Below are 12,684 nucleotides of genomic sequence, written 5' to 3' on the forward strand. Positions count from 1 at the left end.
CTTTTATGGGTAGATTGTCAAGTAATATTACCATGTAGACTACTTCGATATCCATTGTTAACGGATAGTGGTCTCAAAACTCAATTGGTAGTTTATATATGTCTAGTAATGTTTACTTAGTAGTATGTGTACCCTTAGTCCAAGCCTCGCTAGATAGATCATATTTTGTTTACTAATAATCATATTGTTAGTTTACCTATCTTATTAGAATATCTCATTTCCTTGGTTGAGTGCTTGCGAAATTACCTTGCAGTTCTAAAATTTTTGGGTGTATGTATGATAACGGCCACCTGTTTTATTATTATGTCTAACTTAGAGTACGGTAGTGTAAGGTGGGTCGCAGGGGGCGTTAGTCCTCCTCTCCCCGTTATGTAAGTGTAAGGACGCGACTTTTAGTTTAGGGGTGAAATTGTAGGTTAGTTGATGTCCATTTTTAATGAAGGCCTGAGGAACTGGCCGCTGATATACAAAGGCGCCAAAAATTTGATGTAAGTTAGTACCTATTTTAGGCTGGGTCCTACGGGGAGACTATGTTCCAGTTTTGTTTCTATTTTGTGGATGAGGAAGTAACTAACAAAAGGATAGCATTTATCATGGGGTGAATGTAGTGCGTTGAGACAGGGCAAGCAAGAATACAGTAGTGTAAGGCAGGGGACTTAGCCCCCCTGGTAGGTAAGGATATGGGGTAAAGTTTTACTGTCCCATTATCGGTGGATATATATTTATCTCTATCTATATATATACTGTATATATATATATATATATATATATATATATATATATATATATATATATATATATATATATATATTCTGAAACTATTAATTTCCGACAATAACGAGTGTCATTTTCGAAGAGAACGGACATTTTTCTATAGAAAAAAAGTTTTTCCCTAGGTTACTTTACGCTGTAATACAGTACAATAATACTGGATATGGCTCCTAGTCCTAGATTAGGTTAGGTGGTGTTCATGAGTCTGTTTCCCTTGTAAAATGTGTTTTCAGTCTTGTCCCAACGGACTACAAAGGCTCTGTATCTGTTAGGGCAGGTAAGGTATGGTACTCGAGTTGCTTATCCAGAATTAAAAGTACATGGTTAGCTTGATGTATGGTTACTTAATTTCTTGCACAATTAGAATTTACTATAAGAAATTGTGGTAAATATATTATGCTGTAATTTCTAGCTAAATATATGAACCATGTATTTTTCTTGCTCATTTTATGATCTTAAATATTAGGGCAAACCAACCATACACAAGTTGACCTACCCCTCTGGGTTTTTGGATGGGGGAAACGCAAATAATGAGTCATAATACATGATAAACACAAAATACCTAGTTGGAAAAACATATGGGTCATGTAAATGGCATGAAATTGATATATGAAATTACCTGTAATTTATGTCATAATACATGATAAACACAAAATACCTAGTTGGAAAAACATATGGGTCATGTAAATGGCATGAAATTAAGATATATGAAATTACCTGTAATTTATATCACATCCCTTAAATGTCCTTTGTTCAGATATGACCCTCTTTGCTTACAATTAAACATTATCTTATTCCTCTGTTCTGGCAAGAAGTACTGTACATGAATGTACTAAACCCCAATTTCATCTATTTCGATAATTGATCCTATTTTATGTAAATCCATGTCCGTTCGGTATACTGTATAGATATTGTTGCTCGTCTAAAGGTGAAAAATATTGCTAAAATAATAACCTACGTGTCTAGCACATCCACATACTGTTTGCCAGAACAAAGGAGCAAGAAGATCATTTTTATATGCTGGGAAAGGGATATAAAGGATTGATAACTATTCTTATTGTGAAGTTAACTTGGAATTATACTACACTGCATAATTTTGTATGTGGTAATGATGAAATTTTATGTTTCAGGCCGCTGGATACTTGGTAGATTTAATCCGAACAAAACGGATGTCAGGTCGAGCAGCTTTATTTGCTGGACCACCAGGCACAGGGAAGACTGCCATTGCACTTGCTTTAGCCCAAGAATTAGGAACTAAGGTAAGTCTTGCTGTTGTCATTTTCATGCTTTTCCAATGAACAATATCCTACATACTGTACAGTATCTTAATTAATTGCTTTCATTTATAGTTTACATAATGACTGTTAACTCTCTCGGTTATAATGGCAATGCCTATTTTAGGTATGCAGGTTGAAATCATGACTTTATCCCATTACAATACTTGGTTATTACAATTTACGTTAAATTTCTGTTTGACTTTTTAAATTCTTTTTTCTCTCATTTGTTGTACAGTATCAAAGTATTTGAAATTAAAACGTATTTTCTATGACATTAGAATTTCAAACAAAATGCCATCTTGCCCACAAGTTCTGTTTTCACAATGTGTCTTGCGCTTCATAAATAGTGTTCTTTCCCAAGAAATGTATTGTTACATTTAGATCTAAATCATGTTGTGTTGCTTGGTAATAATTTTAGAATAAAGCAGTCTTTGCTCTAAGTCTGTGGAGTATACAGTATATTTGTTCCTATACAAATATAAACCTTCATGCTTTAATAGGAGATTGATTCAAGCACAACTGGAACTCAGTAGTTAAAGACTTGTAATGAGGTATCGGTATGTACTGGATAGTGGTGGTATAACGAGGTATCGTTATTTACTGGTTAGTGGTGGAGAAGCCCCACCTCTTTGCCAGTACACTGAACAGTAACTTGGTTTCCTACCACTTAATAATGCTGATGTGCTATTGGCTTCTCTTCAAACTTGATTTTAAAGTTTCTTGTTTCTTTAATTCTTTAAAAAGTCTCTTGTTACTATTGACGACACTGTTCCTGTTTTTGGACCTAATCCTTGAATAGGAATAAACTTCAGCCTTTTAAGGCATTCTCATTGGGTCTGAACTTGAGCAGCCGGCTAACATTCTGCCCTTGGGTCAGACTTCCCTTATTGTTCAAGGAAGGCTATTGGGAGAAACAATTTCTCCTCAAAAAACAGACTATAGCTTCTGTGTTTGATGTGTGCATACGAGCAATAAATCTCCGAGCACACAGGTGCTCTGGAATCTTTTCTGACTAGATCGGAAAACCCTACCTTGCCAAACCTTGTCTGTGATCAGCATGCATTGGATACAAGCACACAACAGCTTAGAGACCTAACCGATGATCGAGAAGAGTTACTCTTGTGTCTCATAAGGGCGGTAAGATGCTTTTTTGTGAGAACCTAGACTGCCAGACTTAGATTACAGAACCTATTCATAAGCATTATGAAGCTTCATCTGTGGTGGATAATATGGGAGGGTGGGCTGTGGCACCCTAGCAGTGCCAGCTGAACTCGGTCGAGTCCCTTGTTAGGCTGGGAGGAACATAGAGAGTAGAGGTCCCCTTTTTTTTTTTTTTTTGTTTCATTTGTTCATATCGGCTACCCCCCAAAATTGGGGGAAGTGCCTTGGTATATGTATGTATGTATGTATTCATAAGCGTTGGTAGAGTGAAATGAGTCGCCAAAAAATACTATATCCTTTGGCTGCTGGAAACTATCAATAGAGAATTACTCCCTAAATTCCCTAATGCAACAAACCAAGCTAGGTTGCATGCCATGAGATCATAGGAGTTGGTGCTACTATACCCTTCAAGAAAAATCGCTTGGTGGGTTAAATTTTAGTCAGACCACCTTTACTGCTCATTATTTTCGGGAATGCACTCGCAAGTCTCCAAATACGCTTTCACTAGGACCTGTGATTGCTGCTCAGCATGGACCAAAATTATCACGTATAAAATGACTTACAATGTAAGTTTAGGATGAGGGTGAGTGTGTTGCCCTTCTAAACTATTAATCATTATCTTTGTCTTTCCAATTTTCACCTTCACTCCTTTCCAAGATAAAAGTTTTTCAGTTCTTCTGTTTCTGCTATAATGGTTCCTTTTTTTTTTTTTTTATACAATTTAATGATCCCACTATCTTCCCAGTCCTTAAGTATTTCCTCTATATCCCAGATGTATTCTAATAGTGTGTGCACCCACTGTGCCTAGATATTCCAATGCCTTAAGAATTTCTATTGTTGCCTCTGACTTTCCTGCAGGTTTATTTACTTGTCCTTTCTTTACAGTAAAACATCATTGGTCCTTCTACTGAACTGGCGGAACATTTTTTTTAGTTATTCACACTCATTATCTGTTTAATTGTTGCAAAAGAATAGTCTTCCTCTTCTTCAATTAAGATATTTTCATTTTCATCTTTAATAATTCTTGCCTCTTTTTCTTCTCGCTTCTGCGATTCTGTAGGTTATCTTTTCTCTTGGTTTTCCTATCATCTCATAACACTTTCAGCTGACTTCTCCCTTTGCAATGGTCTCCCTCTTTATCCTTCTATTTGTTCCGTAACCGAAATACAAACCACGCTATTTACAGAGGGTTTACCTTTTAGCGCAGCTGAAATGACGAGCCAATAGTTTTAACGAGGGTTAATTACCCCCGCGCTAGTTAGCGGGGGGTGGGGAAGGGTAGCTTGCTACCCCTCCCCCCTCCACACACCGGTGACTTGCTTCACTTCACTTTTGGCTCGGCGGTGATCAGACGTGTCTGCTCATCGCCCTCGTGACAGCCTTTAATTTTCTGCTTTTCTTTTCAGCGTGTGTGTTGGTTGGAAGTTGACCTTCAATTATTTCTTTACAATGCGTACATGCCCTGGAGTTGCCGGTCGTCCTTGTGGGACTTTCATGTCGGACGTAAATACGGATCCGCACACCCTCTGCCCTCAATGTCGGGGCCGACGGTGTGACCAGGAGAACATGTGCCGTGAGTGCAGGGAGTGGTCTGCCTCCCAGTGGGAGAGGTTTGGCCGTCGGCGTAAGAAGAAGTCCAAGAGAGACCGTTCTCCTCTTGGGTTAGCCTTGAAGGAGGAAGGTTCTCGGGACTCTTCTTCCGCCGCCCAAACCTCCTCCGAAGCTCCCACTCGTCCGCCTCCTAAGGAGAGTCGGCCGAGTGGGAGCGCAGGCCCTTGTTCTGTTCCCCGACCTTCAGTGGGGAGAGAGGGCGTCACCTCCCATAGCGAGGCGGTTCCCCCTCCTCCTCCGGGGGAGGTTATTGATAATGCCTTATCCAGTGATGATCTTTTACAGATTTGGTCGTCCCTGGGGCTTAAGGGCTTGCCCTCCAGGGTCGCTCTTATTGACCTTGTCTCGTTGGGGGCTGCTGTTAAGCAGTCGCCGGCGGTAGCAGAGGTAGACCCTCTGTCTATTGTCGACGTCGTGGTGACAGAGGCCTCCGACGTGGCTGGCCTTCCGCCGCTGGTGCTGTTGCGGGTGATGGTGCTAAAGGCTCTCCTCCTCCTTCCGTACATCCTTCGAAGGGGGAAGTGAGTCCTTCGGTCTCGGCTGCTGCTCAGCTTCCTTCTGAGGGAAGTGCTTTAACGGAGACTCCGCTTCGGAGGACCGATGGTCCCGACGATCTTCCCCGAGGCCGCCTCCGCCGTAAGGCTCACCGTCCGCTACGCCACAAGGGCCTCCCTTCCCCTTACAGGGGGACTAAGAGGCACCTTTTTGGGTCTTCATCCTCCGGGGGGGACTCTCCTCGTCAGCCTCAACCTACAGCTCCGCCCTCCTTGAACCTCTCTGCAGACCGCTCACCATCTCCTGCCAGATCTTCGCCTTATAGAGAACTCGTCACCCGACGGGCAACGGTCCCTTCGGGGCTAAGGGATCCTTCCCTTACGCGAGCAGTGCTAGCGCACAAGCGCTCTCCTACTCGCCAGCACTCTCCTGATCTTCAGCGCTCTCCTGCTCGCCGACGCTCACCTGCTCGTCGGCTCTCTCCTGATGTTCGCCCCCCTCGCCAGCGCTCTCCTGCTCATCAGCGCTCATTTGAGGACCATCGCCCTGCGGTCTCTGACCACCCTTTAGTTCCTGCTGAACTCCCTGCTCACCATCTGCCTGGTCCTGTGGCTACGCAACATCGTGCTGCGCGTGTGTCAAAAACACATGTTCGCCAATGCGCCAGCGATCTCCCAGTTCCTGCTCGTGAACGCGCCGCGCCACCTGTCCTTTCACATGACACGTGTCGACCTTCTGCTCGCCAGCGATCACCTACGCGCCAGCGATTACCTCCTCGCCAGCGTTCACCTGCTTGCCAGCGCGCACAGGCGATCTTAGTATCGCCTATTCAACAGCGACAGCTTGCGCGCCAACGTTCTCCAACGCTCCTGAAGGAACATGGTTCGCCAGCTTCTAGCTCGCCATTGCACGATCGCCCTCCTGCGCATGCTGCTCGCCATCGCTCGCACGATCGCCCTCCTGCGCATGCTGATCACCATCGCACCCCATCACGCGATCGCCCACCTGCGTGTGCTGCTCGCCATCACGCGATCGCCCTCTTGCGCATGCTGCTCGCCATCGCTCGCCCCTGCACGATCGCCCTCCTGCGGATACTGATCTCCATCGCACCCCATCACGCGGTCATTCACCTGCGCATGCTGCTCGCCATCGCTTACCATTACGCGGTCATTCACCTGCGCATGCTGCTCACCATCGCACGCCAGTGCGTCGACATGCCACATCGCGCCATCGCCAGCTTGAGCGACTGCACTCACCAGCTCGTCATCGATCACCTGTGGATCTACATCGCCAGCGATCTTCCTCACCTAGGCGGCAGCGCGTTCCCTCGCCGTCGCGCCAACGCTTGCGTTCGTCGCCTCGGACACGCGTTCATTTACCTGCCCACCCTCGCGCCCACTCACCCGCGCGACCGCTCGCCTGTGCGCCCGCGGGATCATCCACCTGCGCTCCCGCGCGACCATCGTTCGCGGCGAATTCCGCAGCCGGTGTAGCAGCAGGAACGTGTGCTCCTAGACGGCACTCGGGATCACCTCCATCCAAACACAGGTTGGTAGTGCAGGACGAGGAGAGGTTAGTACATCATTCTTCCCCACCTTTTCAGGCAGGTACCGTCGTGTCCACTCAAAAGGATCGCCCGATCGCCCTTTCCCTTTAGCGAGGATTTCGGACTCTGTGTCCTAGGAGCAGCAGACTTGGTTTGGTCCTCTGGCACGGTCGTTAGTGAGGGTTATGAAACCAGCACTCTCCGGCCAGGGTAACAAACCAACGGCTGTCTCTCCTACGCTGAAGAGAAAGAGAGGAGTGGACTTCGTGGTGACTTCCCCCAGGGCGAAGTTGGTTCCCAAGAGGTCGGTCGCGAAGGTCCCTTCTCCTGCACGAGTACTCTCTCCTTCTCCCGTGGACGAGGCCTTTCCGTCCTCAGGTGAGTCCAGTGGGGCGGTAGTCATCCCCTCGGCACCATGGGGGGAGACTTCGCTTCAGGCAGGAGAATCGTCTCGTGAGGAAGGGTCCCCTTGAACCTCGTTGTTGGGATCCTGTATCCCTCCCAGGAGGGAATCCAAGGATTCCAAGACGTCCCTAAATTCTCTGCAAGGATTCGTCAGGAACCCACGACTACCCAGGGGAATGTCCACGTATCACCCCAGGAAGAGATTCCTGGGGCAGGAGACTTAGCTGCCAGCCCGCAGGGAGGAGAACAGCAAGAATCTGAACATGCCTTCTGGCAGGTCCTAAGCCTGATAAGGCAACTTAACAGGCTTACGGATCCAGTCATCGCCCCCCGAGAAGGCAAAGACACGATTCTGGATGAAGTGTTTGAAGTTTGGAAGGCCCCTAAGACCAGTGCAGCTCTGCCCTGGTCTCGGGGGCTGAAGAGTGCCAGGGCTAGGGCCAACGCTCAGCTCGCACTTCTTGCCTCCTCCAGTCGTTCCACTGCTGGGAACAAGCTCTTCCCTCCTCCTCGCCTCCAGCAGAGGAGGTATTTCGAGATCCTGGGTGAGCACAACCTCGCTCTTCCTCTCCATCACTCTGTGGAGGAGCTGGCGAAGGGAGTTCCCCTTGAGAAACTCTCTGCCCGGCAGGTGTCGTTCTCGGTGGCAGAGATCCTTAACCATGAGAAGGTTGCTAAGTGTGCCATGCAGGCCACTTCGTGGCTGGACTTCTGGCTAGGATCTCTGGGCATCCTATTGCGATCGGAGGACTTGTCCAAGGAGACCAATAGGAAGGCCCTAGAGACCTTCTTGCTCTCGGGCACCCGCTCCATCGAGTTTTTGGCGCACCAGGTTACCACCCTGTGGGCCAACTCGGTGTTGAAGCGTCGCGATGCTGTGTCCGAGAGATTCCATCCGAAGGTCCCCGCCGTAGATGTGTGTAGGCTCCGACATGCTTCCCTTCTGGGGGAGAGCCTGTTTGAGCCTCAAGACATGGAGCGAACGGCTGAGAGGTGGAGGAAATCCAGCACAGACTACCTCCTCCACAGGACCCTTACAATCGGCCCTATAAGCCTCCAGCCCCGCCACAACAGCAGCAACAGCCTCGTAAGGCTCCCAAACAGGCACCGGCAGCTAAGTAAGTGGTGTCTAAGCCCCAGCCCTTTCCAGCCAAGGTCAAGAGGGGCGGTAAGTCCTCCAGGGGAGGCAAGACTCCTAGGGGTGGCGGCCGCAAGCCCTAGGGGTGGCTGTCCCCCTGCATGTCCACCTGTGGGGGGATTCCTTCAGCGTTGCGTCCGCAGGTGGCAGCAACACGGGGCCGATGCTTGGACGGTCTCAGTGATCGGCCAAGGTTATCGCGTCCCGTTCACAACATCTCAACCTCCCCTGACAGCGAATCCAGTGTCGTTGAGCTCCTATGCCACGGGATCGGCAAAGGGGCTGGCCCTTCAGGCCGAAGTCGAGACCATGCTCGAGAAGGGTGCTCTCCAGGAGGTCGTGGACGGCTCCCCAGGCTTCTTCAGTCGACTCTTTCTTGTAAAGAAGGCTACTGGAGGCTGGAGACCCGTCATCGATCTCTCGGCTCTGAACAGGTTTGTCAAACAAACCCGGTTCAGCATGGAGACAGCAGACACAGTCAGACTTGCGGTCAGACCACAAGACTTCATGTGTACACTGGATCTAAAGGATGCGTACTTCCAGATCCCAATCCATCCGTCTTCCAGGAAATACCTGAGATTCTGCCTAGACAACAAGATCTACCAGTTCAAGGTGCTGTGTTTTGGTCTCTCCACAGCTCCTCAGGTGTTCACCAGAGTGTTCACCCTGATTTCATCTTGGGCGCACAGGAACGGCATTTGTCTCCTTCGTTACCTGGACGATTGGCTGATCCTAGCAGACTCTGAGTCGACCCTTCTTCGGCACCGAGACAGGCTTCTGGATCTTTGCCAGGATCTGGGGATTGTGGTAAACCTCGAGAAGTCCTCTCTGCAGCCGTCCCAACGACTGGTTTATCTAGGCATGCTAATAGACACCAATCTCCACAAAGCCTTTCCATCAGACGACCGGATAGCAAGGCTGAGGAGGGTGGCGGAACCCTTCCTCAGGCGAATCGTGGTTGCGTCTCTTAAGCCACCTATCCTCCCTGGCCCGTCTGGTTCCTAACAGCCGCCTCAGGATGAGATCCCTTCAATGGCGGCTCAAGTCCCGGTGCAATCAAGGATCCGATTCCCCGGACATTCTGATCCCAATGGGGTCTCTGTAACAGACGGACTTGCAGTGGTGGCTGGCCGACGAGAACCTGCGGAAGGGAGTAAGTCTTCTCGTCCTCCCCCCGGAATTGACTTTGTTTTCGGACTCGTCAAAAGAAGGGTGGGGGGCGCACGTTCTGAACCAGAGGGCCTCAGGCCTTTGGTCAGAATCAGAAAAGTGCCTACACATCAACCTGCTAGAATTGAAGGCCGTCTTTCTGGCTCCTCAGCAGTTCCAACGGTCCCTGGCGGGTCACTCCGTGGTGGTGATGAGCGACAACACCACGGTAGTGGCTTATATCAACAAGCAGGGAGGCACTTTTTCGCAACAGCTATCCCACCTTGCAGTAGAGACTCTGGTGGACCGAAACCCACTCGATAACACTATCAGCTCGCTTCATTCCTGGCAAGAGGAATGTGCTCGCCGACAGTCTGAGCAGGGTTTCGCAGATAGTGAGTACCGAGTGGTCTTTGGATCCTCAGATAGCCAACAAAGTCCTGACTTTGTGGGGTTCCCCGACTGTGGACTTGTTCGCGACAGCCTTAAACTTCAAGCTGCCCCTGTACTGCTCACCAGTCCCGGACCCCAAGGCACTCTGGCGAGATGCTTTCCAGCAACGGTGGGACAACATCGACGTGTACGCCTTCCCACAGTTCTGTCTCATGAGAAGGGTGCTCAACAGGACCAGACTATCGGTCAACTGTTCCATGACTCTGGTAGCTCTGCTATGGCATCACGCGGAATGGTTTCCCGACCTTCTGCAACTCCTGACGGAACTCCCAAGGGAGCTTCCTCCACGACACGAGCTTCTCAGACAACCCCAGGTCCTCTGAGGGAGTCTACCAAGCAAAGTGGAGAGTCTTTTGTGGTTAGTGTCGTGGAAGGGGTATCTCTCCACTCGATGCCACTATTCCAGCAATAGCGGACTTCCTCGTGTATCTGCGAGAAGAAATGCGCCTTTCTGTCTCGGCAGTGAAAGGCTATCGCTCAGCCTTAAGCTTGGCCTTCAGATTGAAGGGCGTGGATATTTCTTCATCGCTAGAACTCTCTTTACTCATACGTAGCTATGAGCTTACCTGCCCCCAGTCGGAAGTGAGACCCCCTCCTTGGAACATGGTTCGAGTCCTCAGGTCTCTTAAGAGACCTCCCTTCGAGCCATCACGCCAGGCCTCCGATCGCCACCTGTCTTGGAAGACAGCTTTCCTACTCGCCTTGGCTTCGGCCAAGCGAGTTATTGAACTTCATGGTCTCTCGTACGGCATCGCCCATTCAAAGGGATGGGGGGAGGTAACGTTCAGGTTCGTCCCTGAGTTTGTGGCCAAGACTCAGAATCCTGGAGTGCCGGATCCTCGGTTCGACTCTTTCAGGATCGCGAGTCTCCGTTCTGTAACAAACGACCCAGACCAGCTGCTACTATGTCCAGTGAAGTGTCTGAGGCACTACTTGAAGAGAATGGCTGCAGTCCGTCCTCATGTGCGAGCTTTGTTTGTGAGCACAGGCAGGACAAAGAGGAGGGTCACCAGGAACACCATCTCAGCTTGGATTCGAAGGGTTATCCACCATGCCCTGAATCCTGACCCTCCTCCGTCACGTCGCCCTCGGGCCCACGATGTCAGGGGTATTGCTACATCCCTGGCCTTCAAGAGAAACTTCTCTGTGACGCAGGTACTTCAAGCTGGGTTCTGGAAGCGTCAAACGACCTTCACAGCCCACTACCTGCAAGACGTGACCCACAGGAGCCTCGATACGTTTTCTATCGGCCCTGTGGTGGCTGCACAACAGCTGGTCTAACCTCAGGCTCCTTTTTGGACAAGTAGCAGTAGGTTGAGGGCGTTGTTACCCGGTCTTAGTCTGCGTGAATGAAAGACTATGTCTGACCCTTACTTCTTTCTTCATTCTCCCCTCTCTTGGGGAAGCAGCATCCTGGTCCTCGCATAGCTGACCTCGACCTCTGCAGGTAACCCATGCTTCTTTGTGCTCCTAGTATTAGGCTTAATACTGTTGCGTCTCCCATACCCTGACGAGGTGGTATGGGGAACGTCCTATCCTAGAATTCCTATCTGAAGGTCTCAAGGTCAACTTCTTAGGACGAGTCACACACTCCTCCTCACACTGCTTATGTAGGCCACTCGTTCCTAGCGATGCTAGGAACTTGTGAGGTGCAGGGGCTCCCTCTCTCTAGTGCTGCTCACTAAGGGATCGAGCCCCCGGGCAAGCCGAAGTCAGTAAGGCTGGGGACTTTCCACCCTTCCTAAGGGGTAAGTCACCCTCTGTAAATAGCGTGGTTTGTATTTCGGTTACGGAACAAATGACAAATTCGAAGATAATTTGTATTTTTCCTAACCATACAAACCTTAGGTATTTACACATATGTGCCCGCCATCCCTGACCCCCAAGTCAAGTCCTACCTCTAAGTGAAGTGAAGCAAGTCACCGGTGTGTGGAGGGGGGAGGGGTAGCAAGCTACCCTTCCCCACTCCCCGCTAACTAGCGGGGGGGGGGTAATTAACCCTCGTTAAAACTATTGGCTCGTCATTTCAGCTGCGCTAAAAGGTAAACCCTCTGTAAATAGCTAAGGTTTGTATGGTTAGGAAAAATACAAATTATCTTCGAATTTGTCATATTCCTCACTTTTTTGGTAGTTGTTATCTTTTTCCCACCTTTTTGCTATACTTTTCTTTCAGCCATTTGAACCTCTTGATTCTACCTCCATGTTTCTTTTTCTGTTGCTGTTTACCAATTGGCCTTTCACACACACCTGCTGCTGCTGGCATCACAATCTCTGTCATAACATTTCATATCTAGGCAATTTTGTTGATCCCTTTACATATCACTCATCCCTTGCTCTTTTCTATTTACTTCTGAACTCTTGCTTTCCACCAGTTAATGTTGAGCTGCAACAGATTCATTTGGATAAACTTACAAACCATAATGATTTTCTTGTTTTCCATCTTAAACAAAAGAAAGTCAATTTGTGTCTCATTTTGTCCACTGTTACATGTTACCAGATGACTTCTTTCTGCAAACTCTGTGTATTCAAGGCTACCGAATTATAGCTTCTGCTAATTTGAACAGCCTATCTTCCAAAACCTCTTCCCTCCCCATGTATTCCTTCAATGTCATCAGAACTCTCACCTACAAGGGGAATTCATGTCCCCAGACAACAGTAATACTGGGGTTTACTTTTTT

The 12,684-nt window shown here is 48.6% G+C and overlaps 1 protein-coding gene across 1 annotated transcript in view; it reads left to right on the forward strand.

The window, feature by feature from the left end:
* Positions 1-12,684, forward strand: part of pont (pontin) — a 59,639-nt gene that overhangs the window by 256 nt on the left and 46,699 nt on the right. Inside the window, exon 2 of the mRNA XM_068356870.1 lies at positions 1,902-2,030. Coding sequence (XP_068212971.1) covers positions 1,902-2,030 — 129 coding nt within the window. The remainder of the gene's footprint in view (positions 1-1,901; positions 2,031-12,684) is intronic.

The sequence above is a fragment of the Palaemon carinicauda genome, chromosome 33 (genome assembly GCF_036898095.1).
Source record: "Palaemon carinicauda isolate YSFRI2023 chromosome 33, ASM3689809v2, whole genome shotgun sequence".
Taxonomy (NCBI): domain Eukaryota; kingdom Metazoa; phylum Arthropoda; class Malacostraca; order Decapoda; family Palaemonidae; genus Palaemon; species Palaemon carinicauda.